Raw genomic sequence first — 26,878 nt, forward strand, 5'->3', positions numbered from 1 at the left:
GTGTGTGCCTTGTGTATTGTATTGATTACCTACTCTTATAAAATAATAACATGAGTGATACAGATATCGTGCAAACACCTAAGGTATGTGGTGTTTTTATTTACTGTTAAATTATGCTTTCAATAAGTATTGTAACAAGAAAATATTGAACCTTTATTTTGTTACTGTTGTATTGGGTTCTATCAGGAAGGACTATAAAAATCCCTCACGAATATGAAAACTAAAATTGTCATAATGCCAATGATAGGTATATCTGTACTGTAAGGTAGGTAGAACAATTATTACTTTTATTTTGTACTTGACCAATTTTTATTAATTTATTTTGTAAGGTCGTAAATACTTTTATACCTCTAAGTGATAAGGGTGACCTACCCCAATTTTTTTAATGCAATAATATAGTTTTATAATGTTTTGCCAAGTCAGTTCGTTAATTTATAATGGTTCTTAGAAGTTTAACTTTGCTCAATACCAATAAGACTACTTAAATACAAATGATTTCTCCTTCTAGAGTATTAAGTGGTAGATTCACTCCTCTCCATATTTATTTTATTTATTTATTTATTCAATGAACAAAATTATCTTAATATATATAATAATAAAGACATACTCGCAAAACCTCTAAGGTTTATGTGCGAGCGGTAAGTTCGCATTACAATAATTGTTTTAATTACTTAAGACTTAATATAACATATAGTAGTATTATTAAAAATATACATCATAGGTATTCCTGGTTATTAACTTCTAGATAGTATTTTTTTAGCTTTACTTTGAAATTTTTCTTTTGCAGATACATATCTATTAGATCATTAGGTAATGTGTTTAATATCCTAGGTAATATGTAGTTACAGGTTCTTTTACCATATACATTGTTATATTTAGGTAGACAAAACTTATTTAGGTAGGCTACTTTCCTCATATTTTCTTTTCTTTTATATTTCTTAACATTACAATCTGTATTATTATATTCTACAACTAAAATAGCCTTACATTCTTTATGGTAGGCTTAGACTTAAAATGTGTGTATTATGATTATGGTTCTGTTGGTATATAATATTAATAAAAGGTACTTTCCAAATTGATTCATAAATGAGTTCTTATCTATACTAATATTATAAAGCTGCAGTGTTTGTTTGTTTGAACGCGCTAATCTCTTGTACTACTGGTCCGATTTGAATGATTCTTTCAGTGTTGGGTAGTCCATTTATCGAGGAAGGCTATAGGCTATGTTTTTTTTTCAAAATTAGGGATCCGTAGTAAAATTGCTATTTTGTAACACAAGGTGTAAAATCGAAAACCTATTTTTGGGTGCGCTGCAAAAACTATTGACAATAGAACAAAATGATGTACAATATATATATATAGGCAATATTTTATTACTTATAAAACTATCGCGTGAATTATACTTTATATGGCAAAACAATGTTTGCCGGGTCAGCTAGTCCTTAATAAAATCTTAGTGAAGTTGATTGGAAATGGATTTGTTTTCTGTGTCTCTGCTTCAACTTACTTAGTCTGTCTGAAACAAAGAAAACACTATTTGTGAATAAATAAGTAAGAAACATACCAAATATAAGTTCTATAAAATTTTATTATTTCTGAAATGTTGTAGGAACAATATGTTTTTGTTATTTAAATAGAAACTTGAAATTGGCAAATTATTGTTTGGCCTGAGTGTATTAGTGTTATTTGTTAAATGAATGGCGTCGGTTGAGCACCACAATAATCGGGGCTCTATGCTGTGCATTTTTTTAATTGGTTGGATCTGTCCCGGTTGTTTTAGTTGCCTTGTTACTGCTCCCAGTCACATACACCATTCATTTTGATCTTACACATGCCGATAGTTCCAACATCCATTGACACCCCTCTTGTCCTCTTGTCATGTTGTATGTCCGACCATTGCCTGGTCACAAGTGTAGTGCATATCAGAAGCCCATGTCGTAGAACACCAGCTACCCTCTGAGTATGGTACTACAAGCCAGCAGAATTGGAAAGAATGATTTTTTGAATCTTATCCTTGCAGCAATGATTCTCTTTGAACGGTCAGATGGCTTGTGCGATTGAAATAGCAAATCTCCTTGTTATACTGATCTTGCGCTGGTGTTGGTGTGTTTATTCCGGCACTATTACATAAAAGGTGTAATCCCGGACTCATGAATTCAGCCCTTGTCAATCTAATCCCTAAAAAAGGTAAATGCTCGGGTCCGGCTAACTACAGGCCTATTGCTATTTCTTTTCTGGTCTCCAAAATTATGGAAAGCATAATTAACATTTCTGCTCTTGTTGTACGTAGAGGCACCAGTCGGTCGTTGATCGGACAGAACCGCTTTCGCCAAGGACAATAGACGGGCAATGTTCTGGTATACCCAAAACATAGATGAGCGGAAACTTTCATCATTATCAATAGATAATAACAATAGTTATAATAAGTAACACATCATTTCTACTACAAGGCCGGCAACGCTCCTGTGATTCCTCTGGTGTTGCAAGAGATTGTGGGCGGCGGTGATCACTTAACCCGTACGCTCGTTTGTCCTATTCCATTAAAAAAAAACAATACTAACAGTCTTTATAAAGGTCCTAAAAATATGGTCGATAGCTCATTAGATCATCTATCAGATAGATTTTTTAAATTGAACTACCTGTATACTAAATTTCATTGAAATCGTTGGAGCCGTTTCCGAGATTCAGATTATATATATACAAGAATTGCTTGTTTAAAGATATAAGATATGGGAGATTGGATGAATACTCTAGCGAATCTGCACCATGCTTACGGAACCCTGACCAAACCTGAACGGAGCTGTAATTTTTCAGCTTTCTTTTCCATAATTAACATCATAGGCGGGTAAGCTAGCCTGATGATTATACAAATTAAATTTTGGTGCACAAATTCTTCCACAATCACTTCTGGATATCCCTTTTACAATAACAAAATTGTTTATCCAGGCGATATGATAATAACATTTCATTTCATTTTAATAACTCAACTATTATAAACTGGGCGTCATTAATAGAGCACGGCAATACTTCAAGCCGGCCCACATTCTAGCGCTCTACAAAGGTCCGGCCACACATGGAGTATTGCTGTCATCTCTGGTCTGGCGCACCACAGTATCAGCTCGATCCACTTGACCGCGTGCTCGAATTGTCAGGGACCCAGTGTTCTGTGAACGGCTGTATCACTTGGCGTTGCGTAGAGACGTCGCTTCATTGTGTGTCTTCTACCGCATTTATCACGGGGAGAGTTCCGAAGAGCTGTTTAACCTGATTCCGAATTCCACCTTCGCACGACACGCCACAAGTTAGGATATCATCACCACCATCTGGATGTGTGGCGGTCCTCCACAGTGCGGTTTACAAGGAGCTTTCTTCCACGTACTACAAAGCCGTGGAATGAACTTCCTTGTGCGGTGTTTCCGGGACGAAACGACATAGGTACTTTCAAAAAAGCGCGTACACCTTCATTAAAAGCCGGCAACGCTCCTGTGTTTCCTCTGGTGTTGCAAGAGAATGTGGGCTGCGGTGATCACTTAACACCAGGTGACCAATACGCTCGTTTTTCCTTCTTTTCCATAAAAAAGACTGAGGTCCTTTAACATTAAAAGCGTTTTCGCACTACTTCCGATCAGAGTCCGATCAGTACCCGTGAAAATGCGGTCCGGTAGTGGTAGTTATGGTTCCCGTCATTCGATTTGTTTCTTACAACCGACAATCTCCATTCCGGAGAAGATTATTAACGGACCGAAGTAGCCATAGTATTATTTGTGTGAAAATTCGAGCAATGCGTCCGGTCCGAATCCGAGATTCCGAGATGCATTCGTGCAGAGAGGCAGCGGGGCGCTGATTTTATGAAACTCCTTTTAAACTCCAAAACCAAGAGTGCGCCTTACTAGCAGAGAGCATTGCCAGAAGTTGAAAGGACTCATGATCAATGATGCGAATGCTCTTCTGTGGCTTCGTCCGAATTCGGTCGGATATTTCTAGATCTGTATTTTCACGGGTACGGATCGGACGTAGTACGAAAGCGCCCTAACTGTTTTGTTAGTAAAAAGTAATGAAACACGTTAAACCAACGTTTAGTTTAATAGTATTTTATTAGGGTACAATGAAAACAAGTGGATATATTTATTTAAACGTCTCTCCAGCAACGTCGATTTAACTTTATTTCTACGAGCTTTACAAACGACTACTGTAGCTCTTACGTCAACTCTGTGCTTTAAATTATAACTAAGTTTCTATTGCAGTTGCACCCTTGATTTGCTGTGAATAGCCCTACCACCCGGTAGTTTATGATAGCATCAACCTTTTTACCCATTAGATACCTGAATCAAATTAAAATCACTCAAACGTAATTTCTTTTTATTTAGGAAAAGGTTGAGTTTTAAGGATAAGTGGCAAGAAACTCATTGCCACTCTTTTACATATACATTTACAGCTTCATCGTTTTATAAATTATTTTAAATACAATATATATGCATATTATACAGCGATGTAAAAAATACTCAAACAAGTACTCGAAGCTTTAGGCTTTAGAGCGCTTTCGCACTACGTCGACTATCTACTACGTTATTGAGTACACTTGATGCATCAATCTACACACTGTTTATAAATAAATAAGAACATTTTATTAACGATTATAAAAAAATATATGTAAAACTTAGAACCACCTGAGGTGAGCGCTGAGGTGACCACAAAGTATCATAATTGGTCAAGTAATAATCGTAAACAATCGCTATTGGCTACTGTGGATTTGTATCTGAATGTGTTAGCCCTTTATTAGGTGTGTGTGTGTAGATGCATGATAGTTACGCAGCTGCGTAGCTAGCTACTTTTGTAGCAATAGATCAACATGAAAGCTTCATTGAAAGGCTTTGAGCATGCAATGTGAATTCAAGCACATGAATACAAAAATAAGCTTATTGCCCATCCTTTCATTTCCGTTTAATCTCAGCACTGCACGCGCATGCTCAGTAATCTTGACCTCTGACATTCGAATCTGAGATTTATGGCGAGGGAATAAGGTGACTCGTTCTCGTAAAATTTATAAAGAGCTCTATTTCCGAAGACAAGACTTATCAGTCCCCGGTATACCGCCATTGGGGTAGGTTTCGGTAAATGTTACCGCCGAAGCTAACGGCGTTTTTTTAAAATACCCAAGTGGTTTCGCGAAAAGTTTACAGGAAACTGCAAAAAGTTTGTAGTTTGGAACAATTTTTCCCATAAGTTCTGTGGATCCTATAAGTCATTTTTCGAATATGATTTGAAATATATATACAGAATTCTGCAGCAAAATGGCATTTAGTTTGGCTCCGCTGAATATGTTGGGTGAATTGGGCCGATTCGCTAATTGGCTAAAAGGTGACTGCGTTCAGGCTGATGAGTATGAGGGTTTATCCGTTACGGAAAAGGTGAGGAAATTATACTATTATTGTACCATATACACGTACGCTACGCTTTAGGTTTGCATGATGCGTTCAATTCGGATCATCACTCTTATGAGTAGATAACTGTACAAGTCTTTAAAAGTTGAAATCAAATACATCTACAGTCGCTTGGAGTTGCAAAACAGTCAAAACTTTAAGTGAACGCAGTAAAATTCGAACATTCACGCCTCTTATTTTATCAATACCAAATTATTCCAACTGCTACTTATAGTACTAGGTACTGCTTGACCCAGAACCGTGAGATTTGGCATGAAACAAGAAATCTTAAATCGTTGTTTTTTTACAACTTATCGGTCTCTTTTTATTTTAATATTATCAAAGGGATATTTAGATATCGACTTTAGGCAACTATAATTTTAGTAAGCTGTAATAAGCTTCTTTTCGGAATATTCTTGCTGAATTAAATTCTTTGAGATCTCCTCTCTGGACAAATGGCATGGGGCTGGCTGGATATTGGCCAAAAATTCTTCGAATTATTTTTTTATGATTAAGGAGAGGAGAGAAGAGACACATGGGTCCAGGTCCTTTGATGGTAGGCGACAACCGCGGCCTACATTATCTTCCAACATGGAAGGCCATTCCAGTTGGGTTGTACATTGAAGAAAGTTCCTTGAATCTTGCGAGGATCTGGTATCATGTCCAAGTTGTGTGGAGCTATGGTTCAATTTGGCGGCAGTATTTCGTGAATAGTTGCGAATTGTAGTCCAACTATATTACGTAACGTGACGCAACTAAAGGAAACCGTTTCTAGACGTATAACTCATGTCCCTCGTTGTGCTTTTAACCAATATAGCCGTAGGGTTTTACCAATTGGAGGCCTTTGCACAGGATGCCGGCTAGATTATGGGTACCACAACGGCGCCTATTTCTGCCGTGAAGCATTACTGTGTTTCGGTCTGAAGGGCGCTGCAGCTAGTGAAATTACTGGGCAAATGAGACTTAACATCATATGTCTTAAGCGGATTATTAATCCTGAGCGGCACTGCATTATAATGGGCGTATCAATTACCATCAGCTGAACGTCCTGCTCGTCTCGTCCCTTATTTTCTTTATAAAAACGGTTGCGGAGCTAAAGTGGCAATGGGCACATATTGGTGGTCACTCATTGGACGGAAGTGTCAGACGGACTTCCAAACATAGACTTCTAAAAGGCTCATGGTAAATATTGGACGCCCATTATCATAATTGCTCAACTGTTTATGTAAATTGTAAACAAACAACTCTATCGATTGTGTGTTTATAACACGAAGAATAGCATGAGTCAACAATCGATAGAGTTGTTTGTTTACAATTTACATAAACAGTTGAGCAATTATGATAATGGGCGTCCAATATTTACTCGGATAATGTAAATTATGTTCAACGACACTCATTTCATTATAATCTACCCTCATTTCTACCTTTAGACATTATATAACGTCACCGTGTCTTTTCCCGTAGGAGCTGGCGGGTCCTTTATGTTTTAATCCTGACAGATCAATTTTGCTTATATAATTTATTGAAGAATGTTCTACCATCCCACATGGCAACCCACTTGGCTCAGACCCGAGAAGAATGGGCGCTATGTACTCAGCCGAAGTTCATCTTGTTTTGAGGGTTCCGTAGCCATATGGCAAAAAACGGAACCCTTATAGAGTCGTCATGTCTGTCCGTCCGTATGTCACAGCCACTTTTTTTCGAAACTATAAGAATTATACTTTGAAACTTGGTAATGAACCGCATTAAGATTTTTACACAAAAAAAAGAAAAATACAACAAAATTTAGGGGTTCCTCGTACTTGGAACTGAAACTCAATTTTTTTTTTCATCAAACCCATACGTGTAGGGTGTCTATGGATAGGTCTTCAAAAATGATATTGAGGTTTCTAATATCATTTTTTTCTAAACTATTTGAATAGTTTGTTTTGTAATGTGTAATTATTAATGACTTAATTGAAAAAAGAAACACTTATTATTAAAAAATCGCTCAAATTTACAACTTACTACAAGAACTTTTATATTCTGTTACTTGTTGCTACGGAATCCTTCATGGGCGAGGCCGACTCGCACTTGGCCGCTTTTAAAGACAATATATATATATATTTTTTTCACACTTTCACACAAATTATCTGGCCCCAAACTAGGCATAGCCTGTACTATGGTTGCCAGACAACGATATATTTAATACAATATACTTACTTAAACATACATAAATACATATAAACATCCATGACTCGGAAACAAACATCTATATTCATCATATAAATGAATGCACCTACCGGGATGCGAACCCGGGACCTCTAGCTTAGTAGTCAGGGTCACTAACCATTCGGCTGTATGGGTCGTCAGTCATATTGCAATAAGCATAAATTTTAAATGTACGCGATGTCGCATTATACTAGTTTCATATTTTATGCTTAAATTTTTATTTTTATTTTACACATAAATTCACAAAAACTTTAGATAGTCTCTACTTCTGAAACCCCTAACCATTGACAAATATATATAAGATGGTGTATCGCCTTTACTTTAATAGTCTTATACAAATGATTCAAGTTATCTTTAGTGTTAATTCCGCCAATATTTATTTTTAAAACAATTCGACACGTGTTTCGCCTCTACACGAGGCATCCTCAGGACGTGTTGTCTCGCCAAAATCTGGCACGAGACTTATAGTCTCGTAAATGTATTGATCTGATGTATAAGAATTGATCTGAGGATGCCTCGTGTATTGTAAACACGTGTCGAATTGTTTTAAAAACAAATATTGGCGGAATTAATTCCGCAAAGTAAATTCAATAAATTTTCTTTAATAGTCTTGCAAAATTGATTGCATTTAAAAAACATGTTATACTAAAGCTATAGTTTCATCTCGCAACTTTGTCCTCGTGGAATTCAATTATATTGCTCTTACTATGGGATTCTTATACAATTATACATAGCTGTGGAATGAGCTTCCTTGTGCGGTGTTTCCGGGACGATACGACATGGGTACCTTCAAAAAAAGCGCGTACACGTTCCTTAAAGGCCGGCAACGCTCTTGTGATTCCTCTGGTGTTGCAACTTGCAAGAGAATGTGGGCGGCTGTGATCGGTTAACACCAGGTAACCCGTACGATCGTTTGTCCTCCTACTCGATAAAAAAAATTGGAATAAATATACCATTTCTATTTCCTTGAGAACAACTTTGATTATGAAACAAATTCATTTGTGTTATTAGTTAGGATTGTTAGAGACTGTTTTACAAAAGATTTCTTACGAAAAAATATATTATCATAAATTGCTGCTACCTTAGTACATATTTTCTTTCTTTTCACAATTTTTTTATATGTGTCGTCTCATTACGGGCAGAGATCAAGTTATTGAATTATTAAAAGAGATAGCAACACGATAGCGGTGTCTTGTTTATGTGACATCGGAAACCGATACGCTCGGATTTTATATATTTTTTTACGATGGAAATATTGTTAAGTAGCTGCTCACCTCCGCCTTTTGTAGTGGTTTGTTTTCAACCGACTTCAAAAAGGAGAATGTTCTCCACTCGATCGGTATTTTATAGGTAGCAAATATATAAATAATAGTATTATATTAATATTAAAGGTAAATGTTTGCATTACAGGTGTATTAAATTAAATTTTTAGTTATTTGATACTTTTCAGTTTTTTAAACGTATTTGGTTTTTTTATAAACTCGCATAAACTTAACTATATTATCTAGGCAAATACTTCTTAAAATTGATCTATCTAATAAATCTAATTTCTCAAAATTGATTCCTTTAGAATTATTTTTGATGCCACTTCTACCACCGCTTCGGAAACAAACGGCGCTCTGAGTGAGCAGAAACGACGTAAGAAAATCTTCCAGCATTCTTTTTTTTCGCTCTTTTTAGTAAATATTCAATATTGTACTGCCATTGTTATTGCTATAAAATAATCATAACCTAGTCCCAAGCTCTCCGATCACTTAAAATTTAAGTGATCGTACAGGTTCGGACTAATCCGGGATCTAAGTACATTTACTAGATATTCAGCTGTGAAGAAGTAGGGAGCTACTTTTTAATCAAAAATTTAAATTTATTTATAGATATATCCTGAACAGAGTGAATGGGAATTTATTATTTAATAGTATATAACATTTAGCCTTAAAGCTATTATGTATTGTTATGCCGGCTAGATTATGAGTACCAGAACGGTGCCTATTTCTGCCGTGAAGCAGTAATGTGTAGGATTTACTGTGTTTCGGTCTGAAGGGCGCCGTAGTTATTGAAATTACTGGGCAAATGAGATTAACATCTTATGTCTCAAGGTGACGAGCGGAATTGCAGTGCCGCTCATATTTTTGGGGTTTTTCACGAATTCTGAGCGAAACTGCATTGTAACTGGCAGGGCGTATCAATTAAACTCAGCTGAACGTCTCGTCCCTTATTTTCTTAAAAAAAACTGAGATCGGCTCAATCAATAGGCATAGCATAGAGACGTCATCCATTGTAATTTCCGCTGCATTTAGCACGGGTAGTGTTCCGAATAGCTGTTTGACCTGATTTCTGCCACCGAATTCCGCTTTCGTGCAACAAGAACGTGAGAGCTTTCTGTTACTTACAATCAAACTGTTGAATGACCTTCCTGACATGGTGTTTTCAGGGTGATACGACAGAGGGACCTTCAAAAACCGCGTATGGACTCCACAATGGCGGAACTCATATTGATGATTTTATAAAAGGCATAAAAGGCATTTATTTTCTCAAAATTGATTCCTTTAAAATTCTTTTTGATGTCATTTCTAATACTACTACCGCTTCGGGAATGGCGCTCTGAGAGAGAAGAAGCGGCGCAAGAAACTCTCCCAGCATTCTTTTTTTATGCGCTCTTTTCAATATAAATATACAATATTGTACAGTCGCTATAAAATAATCACAATCTAGTCCCAGGCTGTCCGATCATTTAGATAAGTTCTTTATTTGCTACAAACATTTACAGCTAAAGTTGTTATAAATTTAACAATAGGCACAAAATTTTATGAACGATGCGGCACTCGAACCCACGACCTCTAATCTGTTAGATTATTAAAAATGTTAGATTTACAAGAGCGACATTTCAAGTCAATTTCCGAATGTGCATATATTGGGGTTGAGCAGGTTATGAACTGTAAAGTAGATCCTGTAGATGAAGCCACAACCTGAGAGTTGAACAAAGCATACAAGATTTATGACGATGAGTCACTCAAACAGTTGGCACGAGTCCCGCATTGTTCATAAAATTTTGTTTTTCAAATTTTATATGTGTATTAATCCTAGAAGTGATCGTTATCACTTTGATAACATAACAAATTATTTGGACTAGGCACATGTTTCGTCTTGACAGACAGCTAAAGATAAAAATATTCCAATGGTTAAATTTTATAATAATTATTAAACTAACATACATCAATTATTACTGGTACAACAAAGTTACCCTACAATGCACAATAATATACATAAGGTAGTTAAAATATTTATAAAAAATTATAATAGTAAGAATAAGATTAGTACCAATTTTTCGGCATGGTTGCTGTTTAGGTATCGCTACATAGTCTATATCTCTGGTCTGGCGCACCCCAGTATCTGCTCGATCCATTTGACCGCGTGCAACGTAGAGCAGCTCGAATTGTAGGGGACTCAGTGCTCTGTGAACGGCTGGATCTCTTGGCGTTGCGTAGAGACGTCGCTTCATTGTGTGTCTTCTACCGCATCCATCACGGGGAGTGTTCCGAAGAGCTGTTTAACCTGATTCCTGCCGCCGAATTCCACCTTCGCACGACACGCCACAAGTTAGGATTTCATCCCCACCATCTCATCATTTCATCACCGTACGCTCGTTTGTCCTCCTATTCCAAAAAAAAAAAATAGTACGAGTATAAAACAAAGTCGCTTTCTATGTCCCTATATCCGTATGTATGCTTAAATCTTTAAAACTACGCAACGGATTTTGATGCGGTTTTTTTAATAGATAGAGTGATTGAAGACGAAGGTTTATATGTATAATAACATCCATTCAATAGTGGAGAAATACATATTTTTAATAAATATTTTTGAGGTTTCTACTGTGATGTCGAAAATAATTTCAATTTTTTCGCTTACCTTGCAAACGGAGGCTGAACCCTACGAGATTTATCAAAATAATGTACTAATTATTGTACACATTGAAAAGGTCTACAGAAAACTCCGCTATGTCATATGTCTATCTCTTATGGATATCCCACAATAACATTTTTTTGTCATTTACTTTTACGACAAATAATGACTAATTTTCGAAGCGATTTTAACCAATACAGCATTAATCCTTATCTTATTAAATACCTTAAATGCATTGTTGATTTAATATAGATCTATATGGCCCTTTACAGTATGTGATTTAAATGAATATTTTCGAAGATATAACAGATTTAAAAATTGCGGGACGTAGCGTTTGCGGCGGTTCCGGCCGGCCGGAGCGGCGGTAGCGTGCCTACCCGTGCGAATCTGGAGTGGGCCGCTAGTTATACTATAAGAATGAGCCTATGCGATGTGTGGCAGATCTCAAATACTAACAAAAATATAAATGTCACAAAAAATAAAAAAAAATAATCGTTCCACCACAATATAGTTAATGAAAGTAAATAAGCGTAGATATCTAACGCTTAAATTAAATATAAGTAATTAATAGTTAATTAATTAACTTAGTAAGCCTCAATACGTTTCCAATTAATTAGGATTGCGTTTATATTTAATTAACGGGGATACAAATAGAATTATTGGGATACGGGAGTTCGGAGGTTCATTTAATATTAAACACTTGGGTTAAGGATTGATCCAACTAGTTACCGCACTACCTAAGAACAATAGCTTTTTTATTACGGCAACTGTTAGATGTTCGTGTGCGTGGCATTTTGACACTCAATGGCATCTTTAAATTTTTGTAACATACGATGATACGCTACATGTAATTTTACATTGAAATCTAATAAAACCGTTACAATTACACGCGTTTTAATCATTTTAAAGTGTTTTATTTAAATGTGTAACACTCGTGTTAATCAAAGAAAATACTAAATACACACTGATTTAAACGCCCAATAGATAAGTCAAGTGAACAACCTGCTCTATCTGGTATAAAAAGACATAAAAGGCATTTATTTTCTCAAAATTGATTCCTTTAGAATTCTTTTTGATGTCATTTCTAATAACTACTAGATACTACTACCGCTTCGTAAACAAATGGCGCTCTGAGAGTGAAGAAGCGGCGCAAGAAACTCTCCCAGCATTCTTTTTTTGCGCTCTTTTCAATAAAAATATACAATATAGCTGACCCGGCAAACGTTGTTTTGCCATATAAAGTATAATTTACGCGATAGTTTTATAAGTAATAAAATATTGCCTATATTATAGCCTGTACATCATTTTGTTCTATTGTCAATAGTTTTTGCAGCGCACGCAAAAATAGGTTTTCGATTTTACACCTTGTGTTACAAAATAGCAATTTTATTACGGATCCCTAATTTTGATAAAAAAACATAGCCTATAGCCTTCCTCGATAAATGGACTACCCAACACTGAAAGAATAATTCAAATCGGACCAGTAGTACCAGAGATTAGCGCGTTCAAACAAACAAACAAACACTGCAGCTTTATAATATTAGTATAGATTGTACAGTCATTTCTATCGCTATAAAATAATCACAATCTAGTCCCAGGCTGTCGGATTATTAAGATATTCAGCAGTGGAGTAATAGGATTTACGACAGAGCCATTTTTTTATAAAACATTTATATTTATTTATAGATAATGCCTGAACAGTGGCTTTATTATAGAAGTGTACACATTTACCCTTAAAGCTATTATGTATCTTATGTATCTGAGAAACAATATCGAAGTATTAGAAAATATATTGTGAAAGATATTATACCCAATAGCTTAGACGAAAGCCTATTGTTTGAACTCTACGTCAAGGTTGCGCTAAATCTGTAACAATATCCAACTGCTTGTTTTGTTTCTAGACGAACCTTTTTCGGTCATTATAGACGAAAGGGTCGTGGAATGACAAGTGATATTTTCTTATAATGAATTTCAGACATTGTTATTTATAAATACGGCTTTACTCACGACTTATCGGTGTCGGTACCGACTAGTTTCGGACCGTTCGTAGGTCCTTCATAAGGGTGAGTGTGGTGGGTATAATTAATAATTATATATAAATTCTCATCAATTGGAGTTCCTGGAGATTCTCGAGTTTTAACCTATGTTACAACATATTCGTTTATCGCTGTAGATGCACCAACCAACTATTACCTGATTCCTGCCGCCGAATTCCACCTTCGCACGACACGCCACAAGTTAGGATTTCATCCCCACCATCTGGATGTGTGGCGGTCCTCCACAGTGCGGTTTTCAAGGAGCTTTCTCCCTCGTACTACAAAGCTATGGAATGAGCTTCCTTGTGCGGTGTTTCCGGGACAATACGACATGGGTACCTTCAAAAAAAGCGCGTACACCTTCCTTAAAGGCCGGCAACGCTCTTGTGATTCCTCTGGTGTTGCAAGAGAATGTGGGCGGCGGTGATCACTTAACACCAGGTGACCCGTACGCTCGTTTGTCCTCCTATTCAATAAAAAAAAACTAACTTTAACTTTTCATAACCATTGTACTTGAAGTTCCTTCTTCTTTATGATGCTTCCTTCATATGATTTCCTTAAGAGCGTCAACTTATTTTATATTTAGACAGTATTTTATCTTATTTCATCTGATTTTAATAATTTGATTTGACTATGTAGATAATTATGTCTGGTACCGAGAAGTCACTGACAGCTGAAACACAGTTCATACTAATTTAGCTGTCTTTGCTTCCTGTATTGTATGTAAATAATTAATTATAATTTAGAAACTTATTTTTTTTATGAAATAGGAGGACAAGCGAGCGTACGGGTCACCTGGTGTTAAGTGATCACCGCCGCCCACATTCTCTTGCAACACCAGAGGAATCACAAGAGCGTTGCCGGCCTTTAAGGAAGGTGTACGCGCTTTGTTTGAAGTTACCCATGTCGTATCGTCCCGGAAACACCGCACAAGGAAGCTCATTCCACAGCTTTTTAGTACGAAGAAGAAACCTCATTAGAAACCGCACTGTGGAGGACCGCCATACATCCAGATGGTGGGGATGATATCCTAACTTGTGGCGTGTCGTGCGAAGGTGGAATTCGGCGGCAGGAATCAGGTTAAACAGCTATGCGGAACACTCCCCGTGATAAATGCGGTAGAAGACACACAATTTTTACTTGTTATACTATTATTTATATTTGGGATATAAAGTTATTATCAATTAGTATTAAAAATTCCTCCTTGAGTCGAGAGCTTTAGCGGTAATCTACCTTCATTACCCGCCTGTTCATTTGCTCCGCATTTAAAAAACTTAGTTCCTTGGGAAATAAATGGATCCAATCAGCCAACCAACAGATATTAATGTGGACCCGCGCCAAATTCATGTCAGGACTCGTGCAACAGGGCTTGTAATTATTTTATCTACTGTAGAGTAATGAATGTAAGGTTAGATTTACCTATTGGTTGTATTGAACTATCCTATCGCGTAGTTAATTAAAATCAACCTATCCTTATCGAATTGCAGTTAGGTCGTGTTGCTAGGGATCTTATGGTATAAGCATTATAACTATCATACAGTAATTTATCTGTTTTGATAAGTATAGTTGGTATAGTCTAACTTTTATTTAGTTCAAATATTTTAGCGACAAAAACTAAACGCTTAAATAACCTTACGTGGTTTTTTTAGGTGTCTTTCGGCCTTTCTTTAGTGTTTTCCTGCTCTTATTTTAGGGACCAGTATTAATGGGCCGACTTTGATAATTCTTATGTCAATCGAATTGTGTTATTCTTACGAGTCAAAACTTTTTGATTTTTTTGAGTTAGTATTAAAGATAATCTTACTAATGTGAGTTTTATGGCAGGTACTAATAACGTTTCAAATTCATTATCATCGTAAAATATGTTAAATAATCACGAGTAAATACAAACAGTCAGACAAGTTAGCCAGCCATTGAGAGTCCATTAAACGATTTTGCAGGAAGTATTGATAAACTTTAGCGGGCGCAGAAAACGTCCGAAGTTATCTCTCGCTTTGCGACTGAATTTGATTGTTCAATTAATGGGTCCATTGAATAAATCTCGTCACAAGATGACACGTTCAGTAATGCTATTTTCGAATCTCGTATTATTTGCAGAAAAATTATCTTTACTACAATTATAGTGAAAATGATTTTTGAATATTTTGATTTCAATTAGGTTGTTGAATATAATATAGTTTTCATTGTTATCCTCTCTACTGCATACTCGTGATTGACTTGCTATTAATGTGTAATTATTAGAGATGTGCCGACTAGTCGGTGAAGCCGACTATCCGGAACTATCTGGAACTATTGATAATGTTCTGTGTGTTCATAAGCATATTAAGAATTTTCTAGAAACTGTGACATTCATAATGTTAACACGAGGAACAATCATAAACTTGTTACGCCTACTACTCGGTTGGGTCGAGTTAGCAAGTCTTTTGTTGGGCGATGTATATGCTTCTACAATATGATCCCAGAAAATGTACAAAACAAATGTGTTACGAAATTTAAAAGAATTTTTAAAAAACGTTTGTGTGGGAAACGATTTTCTTAATGACACCACGGACTGGGAATAAAGCGAACACCCTCAGGCTCTTTAATTATAAATGTTTATTGTACGATCTTACATTGTAATCCATATTTTATATTAAAAAAAAACCCGCTGAGTTTCTTGCGCCCATTCTTTTCAGGTCTGAGGCAGTCTCTTTTGAAAGGGTGGTAGTTTTTGACGTTCAATAAGTGATTTTAAATTCTATTTTGAATAAAAATATTTGAATATCGTAATCGGCCACCAGCCGGCGATTATTCGGCAAAAAGCGACGACTATCCGGCTTCTTACATTGTATGTACTTATTTGTCAATAAAAATGATGTAGGGGGAATTGCAGTAAATAAAAACCTTGTATGTTTATTAAATTTTTTATTTTAAATCAGTCTTTTCAAAATTTAACTTTACTTTGGTAATCAGTTTCCAAAATTATAATATACTTAAACAAATAAAATTTAAAAACAAAATTTTATGAACGATGCGGGACTTTAACCTACGACCTCTGGCGTTAGTGCTCTGCCAACTGAGCTAATGTTTGGAATGAGCTATAATATACTTGTTAAAAAAATCTTATCTATGAAATTTTTTAAACAATATTAATATCAATAAATTCCGACGAGTCGGCTGCCGAGTCAGCATCTTTACAACCGACTCATCGGCTAGTCAGCAAAAGTGATCAGTATATCTCTAATGATTATCTATTTCACTCTCATCACACTCTATTTCATAATTTTTGTTAAACGCCCCATGGCCATTTCGTCTAAACCACTATCCGATTTATATTGGCGTATTATGTTATGGATGAAGTTTTCTCAATAAATATAAATATAATGACTGAAATCAATGATAACTAACTAACTATCTCGAACACGCGCCCGTCTGGTTCCGTTTGAACGCTTGTGTCGCTCATTTAGTTTAATGAATCCCAGACGTGAGGGATATCACTTTAAAAATAACAAATTTATCAAAGATTACACACTATTTGATTTGGAATATACGCAAAAGTAAAGTAACTGCACTGCTGATGACAATAAATCTATTAACATTATTCTTTAGTGCATACAAGGTTATGCTGACAAAAACATAACATTTACATTAAAGTTTCCATTTCGTTCGAATTAATATTTTATGACAGGACTCTATAAGGGTGTTGTTAATGTTAATAAAACGATTGGAATTGACATCTATAACCTTGTTCACCTGAATGACTGCTAGGAGATGTATCAGTTACGTAAAAGTTGTTTAAAAATACTTAAATGTTCATAAATAGCGATTTTCTAGGAAAATTAAAGGTAGACAAAGGTATACGATTTACAAGCCCTGAAAAGGCAGTGAATGCGTTCGAAGAGATCATTCAAGACGTCCCTTAGGAGTACACGATGAATTGTTTTATGCAATAGTTCCAAAGAATACCTTCAAAAGTGTGTAAATAGAGAGGCGAATATCCTTTGTAAAACAAATAAATATATTATAAACGTAATGTTTTCGCATCATGCATTTGTTTATAGCAATGTCTCAAATCATAGTATTGAAAATGATTCAAATATGTTTCGTGCTGAGGGTATTTTTATATTTATTTTTATCACTGACACCCGCATTCTTGTTAACAAATTGTCTACTGTTCTAAATACGTCAACGTTTTAATTTCTATGTTAAAAATTTATAATTACAAGAAATTGCAAAAATTCTTGAGTTAGACTAAAGAAATTCCAATCTTGAGTCTAAACATATAATATTTTTCGTTGTTAATGAGAATCCATTCACTTACAGTATGACCTAGTACAAGATATTATTCATTCATGACTTATGATTCACCAAACAATTTATATTAAGTTTCCTTAAAATTAGTTTCTCTTCGCGCCTTAAAAATTCTCCCTTGAGTAGCAAGGTAAAATCTCCTACCGCCGTTACACCCGCATGCTCATTGCTCTGCATTTACAAAATTTAATTCCTTTAGAAATTATCATTAATCATCAACGTTACTTATATTATGTCTAAGTTTCCTTCAAATTATTTTCTCTTAATTAAAGTGCGACAACGCCTAATTCTTCCTTAAGTAGCAAGGGTGGGCTATAATCTCCCACCGCCATTACACCCTGCTCATTAAGTCTGCATTTACAAAACTAAATTCCTTTGGAAATTGTCAATTATCATCAACATAAACGTAATATGTAGCATTATTAATGAGCAGCCGGAATCTAACAGTGTGAGCTAAGTGGGTTTACCAGCCGGAGGCTCCTTCTCCCAGGATGTCGACTAGATTAGGTTTCTGCCGTGAACCAGTAATGTGATAGCGTTATAGTGTTTCGATCTGAAGGGTGCCGTAGCTAGTGAAATTACTGGGCAAATGACACTTAACATCTTATGTCTCAAGGTGACGAGCGAAATTGCAGTGCTGCTCAGAGTTTTTGGGATTTTCAAGAATCCCGAGCGGCACTACATTGTAATGGGCGACCCTTATCAATTACCATCAGCTGAACGTCCTGCTCGTGTCGTCCCTTATTTTCATAAAAAAAAGCAAGGGTGGGCTATAATCTCCTGCCGTCATTACATCCGCATGCTCATTTACTCCGAATTTACAAAACTTAATTCTTTTGGAAATTGTCATTAATCATCAACATAAACGTATTATGTGGCATTATTATGGCCAGTGTGAGCTAAGTAGTTGCTATTAGAGCACCCACTGATGTGTATTAATCGATCAGCGCATACTATTTCTGGATTTTTAATTGCTCATCGGTTTGTCGATATTGTTATTAGCTAGGCAAAGGAAAATGTGGATATAATTTTGTCCATTACAATTTGACTGAATTATTAATTGAAGTCAGTTAATAATTCACTCATTCAATTAAAAGGGGATTTTAATTCTGTATTTGTTTCACTTCCTTTTTTTTCGTTTGTGTTTTGTTTAATAATAGGAGAAGATAGAGAGCTTGCCGGTCACCTGATGCTAAGTGATCACCGTTGCCTACACTTTCCCAACACCAGAGGAATTCCATGAGCGTAACCCGTCTTTTACGTATTTTTTTTTGAGAATTGGACACACCGCACAAGGGACCTTCTTACATATTGCCCGATTTTGTAAAAATAAAATTACGAATTGATAAATTTTATCTAACAATGCAGAAAAATCTATCTCTCTTTGTAAGTTGTAAAAGTATTATGATAAGTTACCTTGTTTATTTTACAAGGTTTATTCAGAGCCCTAATTTGCCGAAATTTAAGTATGTTTATGTAACCCAGCCGAAATAAGTTATAGGGAAGGAAGGGAGGCCGAGGAATTCCTGCTCCATTATCATGTACTTTTGTTTTCAATTGGTTTTCCTACCCCGGGCTCATTCTAATTTATTTAAAACACGAGGGATATCTACACGAGTATGCCCAAAATTTCTGCCTGTTATTTAAGATGCTATGGTAAGGATATAATATTGCTTTTGCTTCAAACTTGTTCATTATTTTCAAAAAATATCTTTAACTTAAGACTTCAGTTATGATTTAACTAAGAACTTGTCTTACTTTCTTTGTTACGCTTTCACGCCTAAACCACTGAAAATATTTTGATGAAATTGAGTACAGAGATAGACTAGAACTTGGAAAAGGACATAAGTTACCTTTTTATCGCGAATAAGCGGTTTGGAGGGGTTGAAATAGGGGATGGAAGTTTGTATTGAAGTCCGTCATTATCAACGGTGACACTATGAAATTTTGTATATTGGCAATGGATAAGAAATAAATAAATATTTGTTTTAGCGTTTTTGAAATTTCGACCAGTGTGGGGTTGAAATTTGTGATAGCTGGGAATTCGATTTTGATTATATTTGATACAAAAATAGAACGCTTAAAAGTTTCACGAATACATTAAGAAAAATAATATTTTCCCATAGGAAACAAATATCAAACATGCACAATGTTTTTGCAAAAGATGGAAAAAGAAAATAAAGTAGTTTATAAAAGTGTATTAAAATAAGCAAATTATAGTTAACCGCAGCAGTTTGTATGTGTATTATTGGCAAAGTATTTAAAAAAATAAAAAATAACTGCTCTGAGTAACTATTCCACGCGGACAAGGTCGCGGGTAAAAGCTAGTATAATATATAACTTAGAAACGCAGAAGACTTCAAATAACAACGCTGTAGGTCACTGCTATCTCCAATATTGCAGTGAAATCGTTGATAATCTAGCCAATACTAGGCAACAGCTGCGCAATAAACTGGAGCGCTTTATTGAAAAATATTTTCACGTAATTTGTATGATTGGTAGTTGCTTCGCGTGCAAGTTATTGATTTTATTTTATGATGGACAGTCAGGGGTCATCGGAAGGTTAGATCTCTGCCGGGCAAGCCTTCTGAAAGTTTTCAGAGTAATAAAGCCTCCGTTAATAACATCTGAGTTTTTTCATACAATATATTGTGTTTTGTTTATGAATTATTAATAGTCTGAAATATCTAATAGATAATTAATAAATGCTGAAGAAGTCTATCACATATACTTACAAATAAAGCGATCAACTGCGTATCAAGCTCAAGTCTCATCTCGTTGTTAATGCTGCTAGAACAGAAGTAAATGTCTTTGGATAATGCAGTGCCGGATTAACCGCATAGCAAGAGTAGCGATTGCTACGGGCCCCGCGCGAAAGGGGGCCCCGCATATTTAAACCCACTCATCTCTAACTGAGCGTATTTTTTTTTTAAAGTTTTTGGTATATTGAACTTACTTGATATCACAAAAACGTCAAACTTTACAACTTTTCCTACCAAGACAATCGTCAGACTCTCGGTAACAGACTATTTTCAATGTAGATTAAGGGGTCTTTCAAAGAATTTGCTACGGGATCCGCGCTTGCTTAATCATATGCCTGTTTAGTTATAATTATACTAACATGATTAAGGACTAACAATTATTATGTTTTTTTTCTGAATTAAATTATTATTATTATTAATTATTTTCTTTTAATTGTGATTATGACTTATCTTAAATTTTTAACTGTAATTTTATCTGTAATTTAATTAATCAAATTAAGAATGTTATGTAATTTAATTTAAATTAAGTTAAGATTGTTTGTATATCTATCTATTATTATTAGTCCGGCACTGGGATAGTGGCAACATTACGTAGTTTTTGATCAAAGAGTGCCTAAAAATAGCAATGTATAGTTCACTTGGTTTCCTTAAATAACATAGTAAAAGTTGATACGCTGCAGTACCATCTATTACGAGTGAAGTAAAATTATTATTAGCACAGAATCTACTCATAAAAAACTTAGATGATCTATATATAATGCGGCATTTAGTTCAAACAAAAATATACACACAGAATATACTTGATTTGATGCATACATTTATAAAAGGGTATTTCTTAGTGTAATCTTTCGTCCTTCACCCGATTTCTAGCGTTTATCTTAAGAAATTAAAATCAAACCGTAAGCTTGAGTAAAAACTCCTTTGGGAAGGTATTTATCTTGGTTTTCACTGATCCCAAGCGACAGGAACACTTCCCGAAAGATGTTCGGATTACAACCGTTCTCAATGTCACACACGTTTCAACTTAATGATCGAAGAGGATGTAAATACTACGTAATAAGAGGCGGGACTGCCTAAGTAAAAATTGAAATTTAGTTTAGTATGAAATGTGCAGTGATTTGACATAAGTTTGAAAGAGTAGTAATTACAGTATGGCACTGACCTCTAATTTATACCACTGGACTGGCAGCCGTCAAAGTGCTTTTGTGCCTGTTTGATATTGATATTTAGGATCTGTTAGCCATGTAGCGAGAGTCTGCGGTACTAAAACTAGTGATGACAACCTCAGCAAACATCGATAGGTGGGAAACTATTTACAAAAAAATAATTACTATGTATGTATGTTGATTCTTGAAGTATAAATAACACGGAAAACGAACGAAATTAATTCAAAATGCAAAAATACTTTAGAGTATTGTACGTTCCTTCGCAGCCATTTGTATTATACGTCAAAATTAGTTCTCTGGACGCTCGCGAGTGGCACTTCAAATAGGCACAAAAAAATTGCTGTCAAAGATATGGAACAGCCTGTCCAGTAAAATTTATACAGATGAGTGCAGTATGGCGTTTGGCGACGATGTATAAGCCGGCAATGTTTGAGAAGAACAGTTGCTTGAAACGTAGTGGAGTTCGGCTATCTCCGTTTTTTACAAGATCATATCCGTCATCTGTCAATCTATCAATGACTGCACGTTTCATACAGTCGCGTGAATCGCTTTTATATTAGAGAGTTTCATTAGGCTGGTTATATTCATATCTGTTACTGTCGTATGACTCTTTTCCACTCAAAAAAAAAACAACCAAGTAATATATATCAATACTAGCTTGTTGTACAAGTTGTATGTATTTTTAATGCTGACTCATAATCAAACAAATTTAAAAAAAGCAGTCAAAAAAATTAAAAAAAAAATTCGTGTGGACCACACTTAACATTTAGGGGGATGAAAAATAGATGTTGTCCGATTCTCAGACCTACCCAATATGCACTCAAAATATCATGAGATATGATCAAGCCGTTTCGGAGGAGTTCAAAGTTTAACACCATGACACGAGAATTTTATATATTAGTTAAATCAAATGATAGAGGTTTTCATTTGTGCGCGCATCGTGGAAAAACTATTGGATATATTTTAATTAATAAGTCTTCTAAGTTTTATTCCTTAGACACTTGGCTCAAATCTAGGAAAAAAATATGGCGACATATTCATTTAATATAAAGTTAATAAAGTTTTAAGAAATAAAGATATTTGTAAGTACTACGTGCTTAGTCATGTGTGTACGCGGACGAAGTCGCGGGTGTTAGCTAGTAGGTGATAAATACATGCCGTGCAACGTGTCATGTCTGCCTGATATTGAAAATTAAAAAACAACGCACGTTGTATTTATGTAAAGAGAGCTTTCATTGCGGCCTATTGTTAAGTAGGTCCCAGATAATCTGTTGATTACTGACATCAATAATACATGAGCTACGGCATTCATTTATTTGACATATGGCATATTGTTTGTCAAAAACTATACGTAAAAATGTGTTTATGAAGTTTATATGAATTGTGCTCTTATATTTTTAATTAATTATTTAGTATAGTGTTATTATTGAGGTTTATTAATATCAATAAAAATGATCCCAAAGCGCAGAGGGAATTTTCAGGATATAATATGTAGATGTAAACGCAATTCCAGCGTTGAGTATGTGGTAGCTGTCCCTGGATGTTCAGATGACTCGTGTGCCGTAGCAGCTTTGCCGCATGATTGGACGCCTCGTCGCAGTGGACCTATCCTACAGGATTATCTCAAAGATCGTGAATACAGGTACAATGAGTTAATGTTTAAAGTTAGTTATAATGATGCCCAAGTTATTAATATGGAAATTAACTGTAAAATAAAAACTATGGGAGAAATTCTTCTAACAGAAATTGAAAAACATCAATATGACATCGAAGAGTTTGTTAAAGTAATTATACCAGAAGATGTAGTTCTTGAAAGTAGCAAGCATAATGAATGTTTTAAAAGCATTACTCAAACATATTCCGCATGGATGCGTGATTTATCGAGATTCAAACAAGAAGCGCTTGCTCTTGAGAGACAACGAGAAGAAAAGTTGAAATTGGTGTTGAAAAATAATTTCCATAAAGTAGTGCAGGTGGGACACATGCCTCCTAAAGATGTTTTACATCATTTCGATGAACGCATCTTTGAGATAAACCAACAGCTGAGCAGTAACTGTCGCGCATATTTAGAACTAGAAGCTCAGTTACGCAATAAGGCGGAAGAGTGTGTGGCTCGTGCTAGGTCATATCTCAATGAACTGTGCATTCCCAAAACAAAGCAAGAACGTATACACAGCGCAGGATTATGTTCAAATCGTACATTCCAAAGAAAGCGTTCTACTAGTTTGGATTGTGCAATAGCACAGAAATCATCCCAAGTAACCATGGAGAAAATTTTTGATACGGAACAGTTTATAACATATATTTCACAGTTAGTTCAAGCTTATCGAAAGGCCGTATTAAAAGTTTACCTAGATTTTAGTGGGCATTTGGAAAATTTGCGCAGTAAATTCGATGATAGTACTTTTATCGACAAACCACGCGATTCAGTTGTAATGGATTTTCAAAGTGCTCTTGATTTAGCCTTCAAGAAAATCTGTAATAATGCTAGCGGAAACCAGAAATTGAATAACACTACTTTAGACATCACACATGACGAAGTAATCAATATGCAAAAGTGTTTAAGCAGTTTCGGTGATCGTCTTCAAAGTACTTATTCTATTTTGTATGATGCTGGTCACTTGTGGGATGCTCACATTCTGCGTTCTGCTCTTGTTCAAAAATTAACTATGACTGGTATTGAAGATATGATGACTGTTCATGATTCGTCGGAATTATTAAATGAAGTCAATTTCAATGTCACTTTAGAGCAGTTACGCGGTGCTCCTGATGTAGATAAACTACGAACACAATATAACGCCATTTTGTTATTCTTAGATCGTGCGTTAGAGTTTTATCACCAACATAATCAGACAGAGTTGAAAAAACTAGAAGATTTTATGAGTTTACCTCCGGTAATGTGTAACATTTTAAAAGCAGAATATAATTGTTTATTGGAAAAATATCCAAAGTCTAATATGACGTCAAATCAAAGCCTTACCGCAACTCCAGAGTTGAGTAGGCGTCATATATTAATAGCATTACGGACTCCTTTGCCTGAAATAGTTTTGCAGACGCACCTAAACGATAATACGTTGAATAATTGGCGCAATGGTTTCCTAGAGTCCCTATCTAGTCACATGTCGTTAGTGGCCGATAAGGTAAATTCCCAAATGCGCAAATGGACTGATGATCATATTATTCAGATAAATATGCGTTATTCCCTTAAACTTATGTCTCATAGTGTCCGAGCTGAGCGCGCCAAAGCTGCGTATGAGTTGCGATTAGCTGAATTGAAGATGCACGATAGTCGAATCAATTCTCACATTCAGGCAATCCATGATGTGGTTGAAACCTTACCAGTAAAAGCGTCAGAGTGTATATACTTGGACTCTCCAGAATTGTATCCATTATGCTATTGGGTTGAAAAAATTAAAAAAGACATTGATGAGTTATTGACACTCAACAGTCTGGACTTAGAAATCAAGAACTTAAAGTTTTCTAGCTATGCCCCTCGCCTTGCTAATCTCCACAAATACTTCAAGGATTCTCTAGAGGTAGCAAGTGAGAACTGCAAGACGATGGTAAAAGAGCAATTGCAATGTGCCAGGATTTCCACATTAGAGTTTATATCAAACCTAAAGCTATCTCTTGAAGATGGTAAGTTTGCATCAGCTGAAGCCACCAAGCACAGTTCTATGTTGTTGAAGGCTGCAGAAATGCTAGATCCATGTTTGACAAAATCCTTAGCAGCTATTGATTCTAGACGGAATTTAATACTAGGGATGGCAGATCAATTGCTGTCGCCATTGCTACGTATAGTTAGCGACATAACCAAGGATACCAAAGTAAATTCACTGAATAAAAAGTCTACCACTCGCAGGAAGAAGTAATGTTTTATTTTTGAAACTTTGAATAAACGTATTTCAGATAATTTGATATTAATAAATTTATTTAAATTGAATGGCTTTATCTTTGTTATAAAATAGAACAGAAACGAGCTAGACTAGTCACTTGGTGGCCACGGTTTAGAACAAAGCTGCGGCCTTTAAGCCAGAAGTTTGTACTATAGCTCCTAGTAGGTCAAATACCATTACGATTTCCCAATCGTACTGCAGGATTTATCACGAAAAATATCCCATATATTTTTTAGTACCATATACCTATATTAATATTGAGAGCACTAATTTTTCAATATTGTACAATAGATTAGCACAATAAAAACATTTATACAACATTGAAAGTGACAATTTGTGACTAATTAGGTAGACTCACTGGATTAGTTGGGACCGCTAAGATAATTAGATTTTTTTTTTATGGAATAGGAGGACAAACGAGCGTACGGGTCACCTGTTGTTAAGTGATCACCGCCGCCCACAATCTCTTGCAACACCAGAGGAATCACAGGAGCGTTGCCGGCCTTTATGGAAGGTGTACGCGCTTTTTTTGAAGGTACCCATGTCGTATCGTCCCTGAAACACCGCACAAGGAAGCTCATTCCACAGCTTTGTAGTACGTGGAAGAAAGCTCCTTGAAAACCGCACTGTGGAGGACCGCCACACATCCAGATGGTGAGGATGATATCCTAACTTGTGGCGTGTCGTGCGAAGGTGGAATTCGGCGGCAGGAATTAACTAATATCTTACTTTATCCCCGTGTGGTTTACTATATTATATTAGTAATAGTTATAAGACATGTCATGTAATTAAAGTAGTAAGTGGTAGTTATTAAACAGGACGGTTGCGCCTCATGGCGATCTTATTAGCCGTGTCAGGTACGGCCAACTCGCATGGTTACAGAGGATCATGTCCTCAATAAATTGGAAGTTGACTCTGAAAAATATACTGCTTTATATTATTATGATACACTATTTATTACAGACTTAAATTCAAAATATTCGAAAGGCGAAACACGATTAAAATAAATCTATAGCAAAAAACACCAGACTTTTGCACAATATTAAACCTTTGAAATTCTCTGTATTTTGTAATAAATAAACTTAATATCACCCACGGTGCTTGTAGAAACAACTGTTCGAAACAAATTAAGAGTTTTCTTAATGAAGCGGGTAAATTTCCGCCCACAGTTTTTTCGTTAAACAGAGCTACATAACA

The 26,878-nt window shown here is 35.5% G+C and overlaps 1 protein-coding gene across 1 annotated transcript; it reads left to right on the plus strand.

The window, feature by feature from the left end:
- The first annotated feature begins 185 nt into the window (after positions 1-185).
- LOC126978101 (uncharacterized) lies at positions 186-25,679 on the plus strand. The gene is made up of 2 exons (XM_050826821.1): positions 186-265; positions 23,267-25,679. The coding sequence occupies exon 2, from the start codon at positions 23,441-23,443 to the stop codon at positions 25,655-25,657; it is 2,217 nt and encodes a 738-aa protein (XP_050682778.1). The 5' UTR covers positions 186-265; positions 23,267-23,440; the 3' UTR covers positions 25,658-25,679.
- The last annotated feature ends 1,199 nt before the right edge of the window (positions 25,680-26,878 follow it).

This window comes from Leptidea sinapis, chromosome 47 (assembly GCF_905404315.1).
Source record: "Leptidea sinapis chromosome 47, ilLepSina1.1, whole genome shotgun sequence".
Classification (NCBI taxonomy): domain Eukaryota; kingdom Metazoa; phylum Arthropoda; class Insecta; order Lepidoptera; family Pieridae; genus Leptidea; species Leptidea sinapis.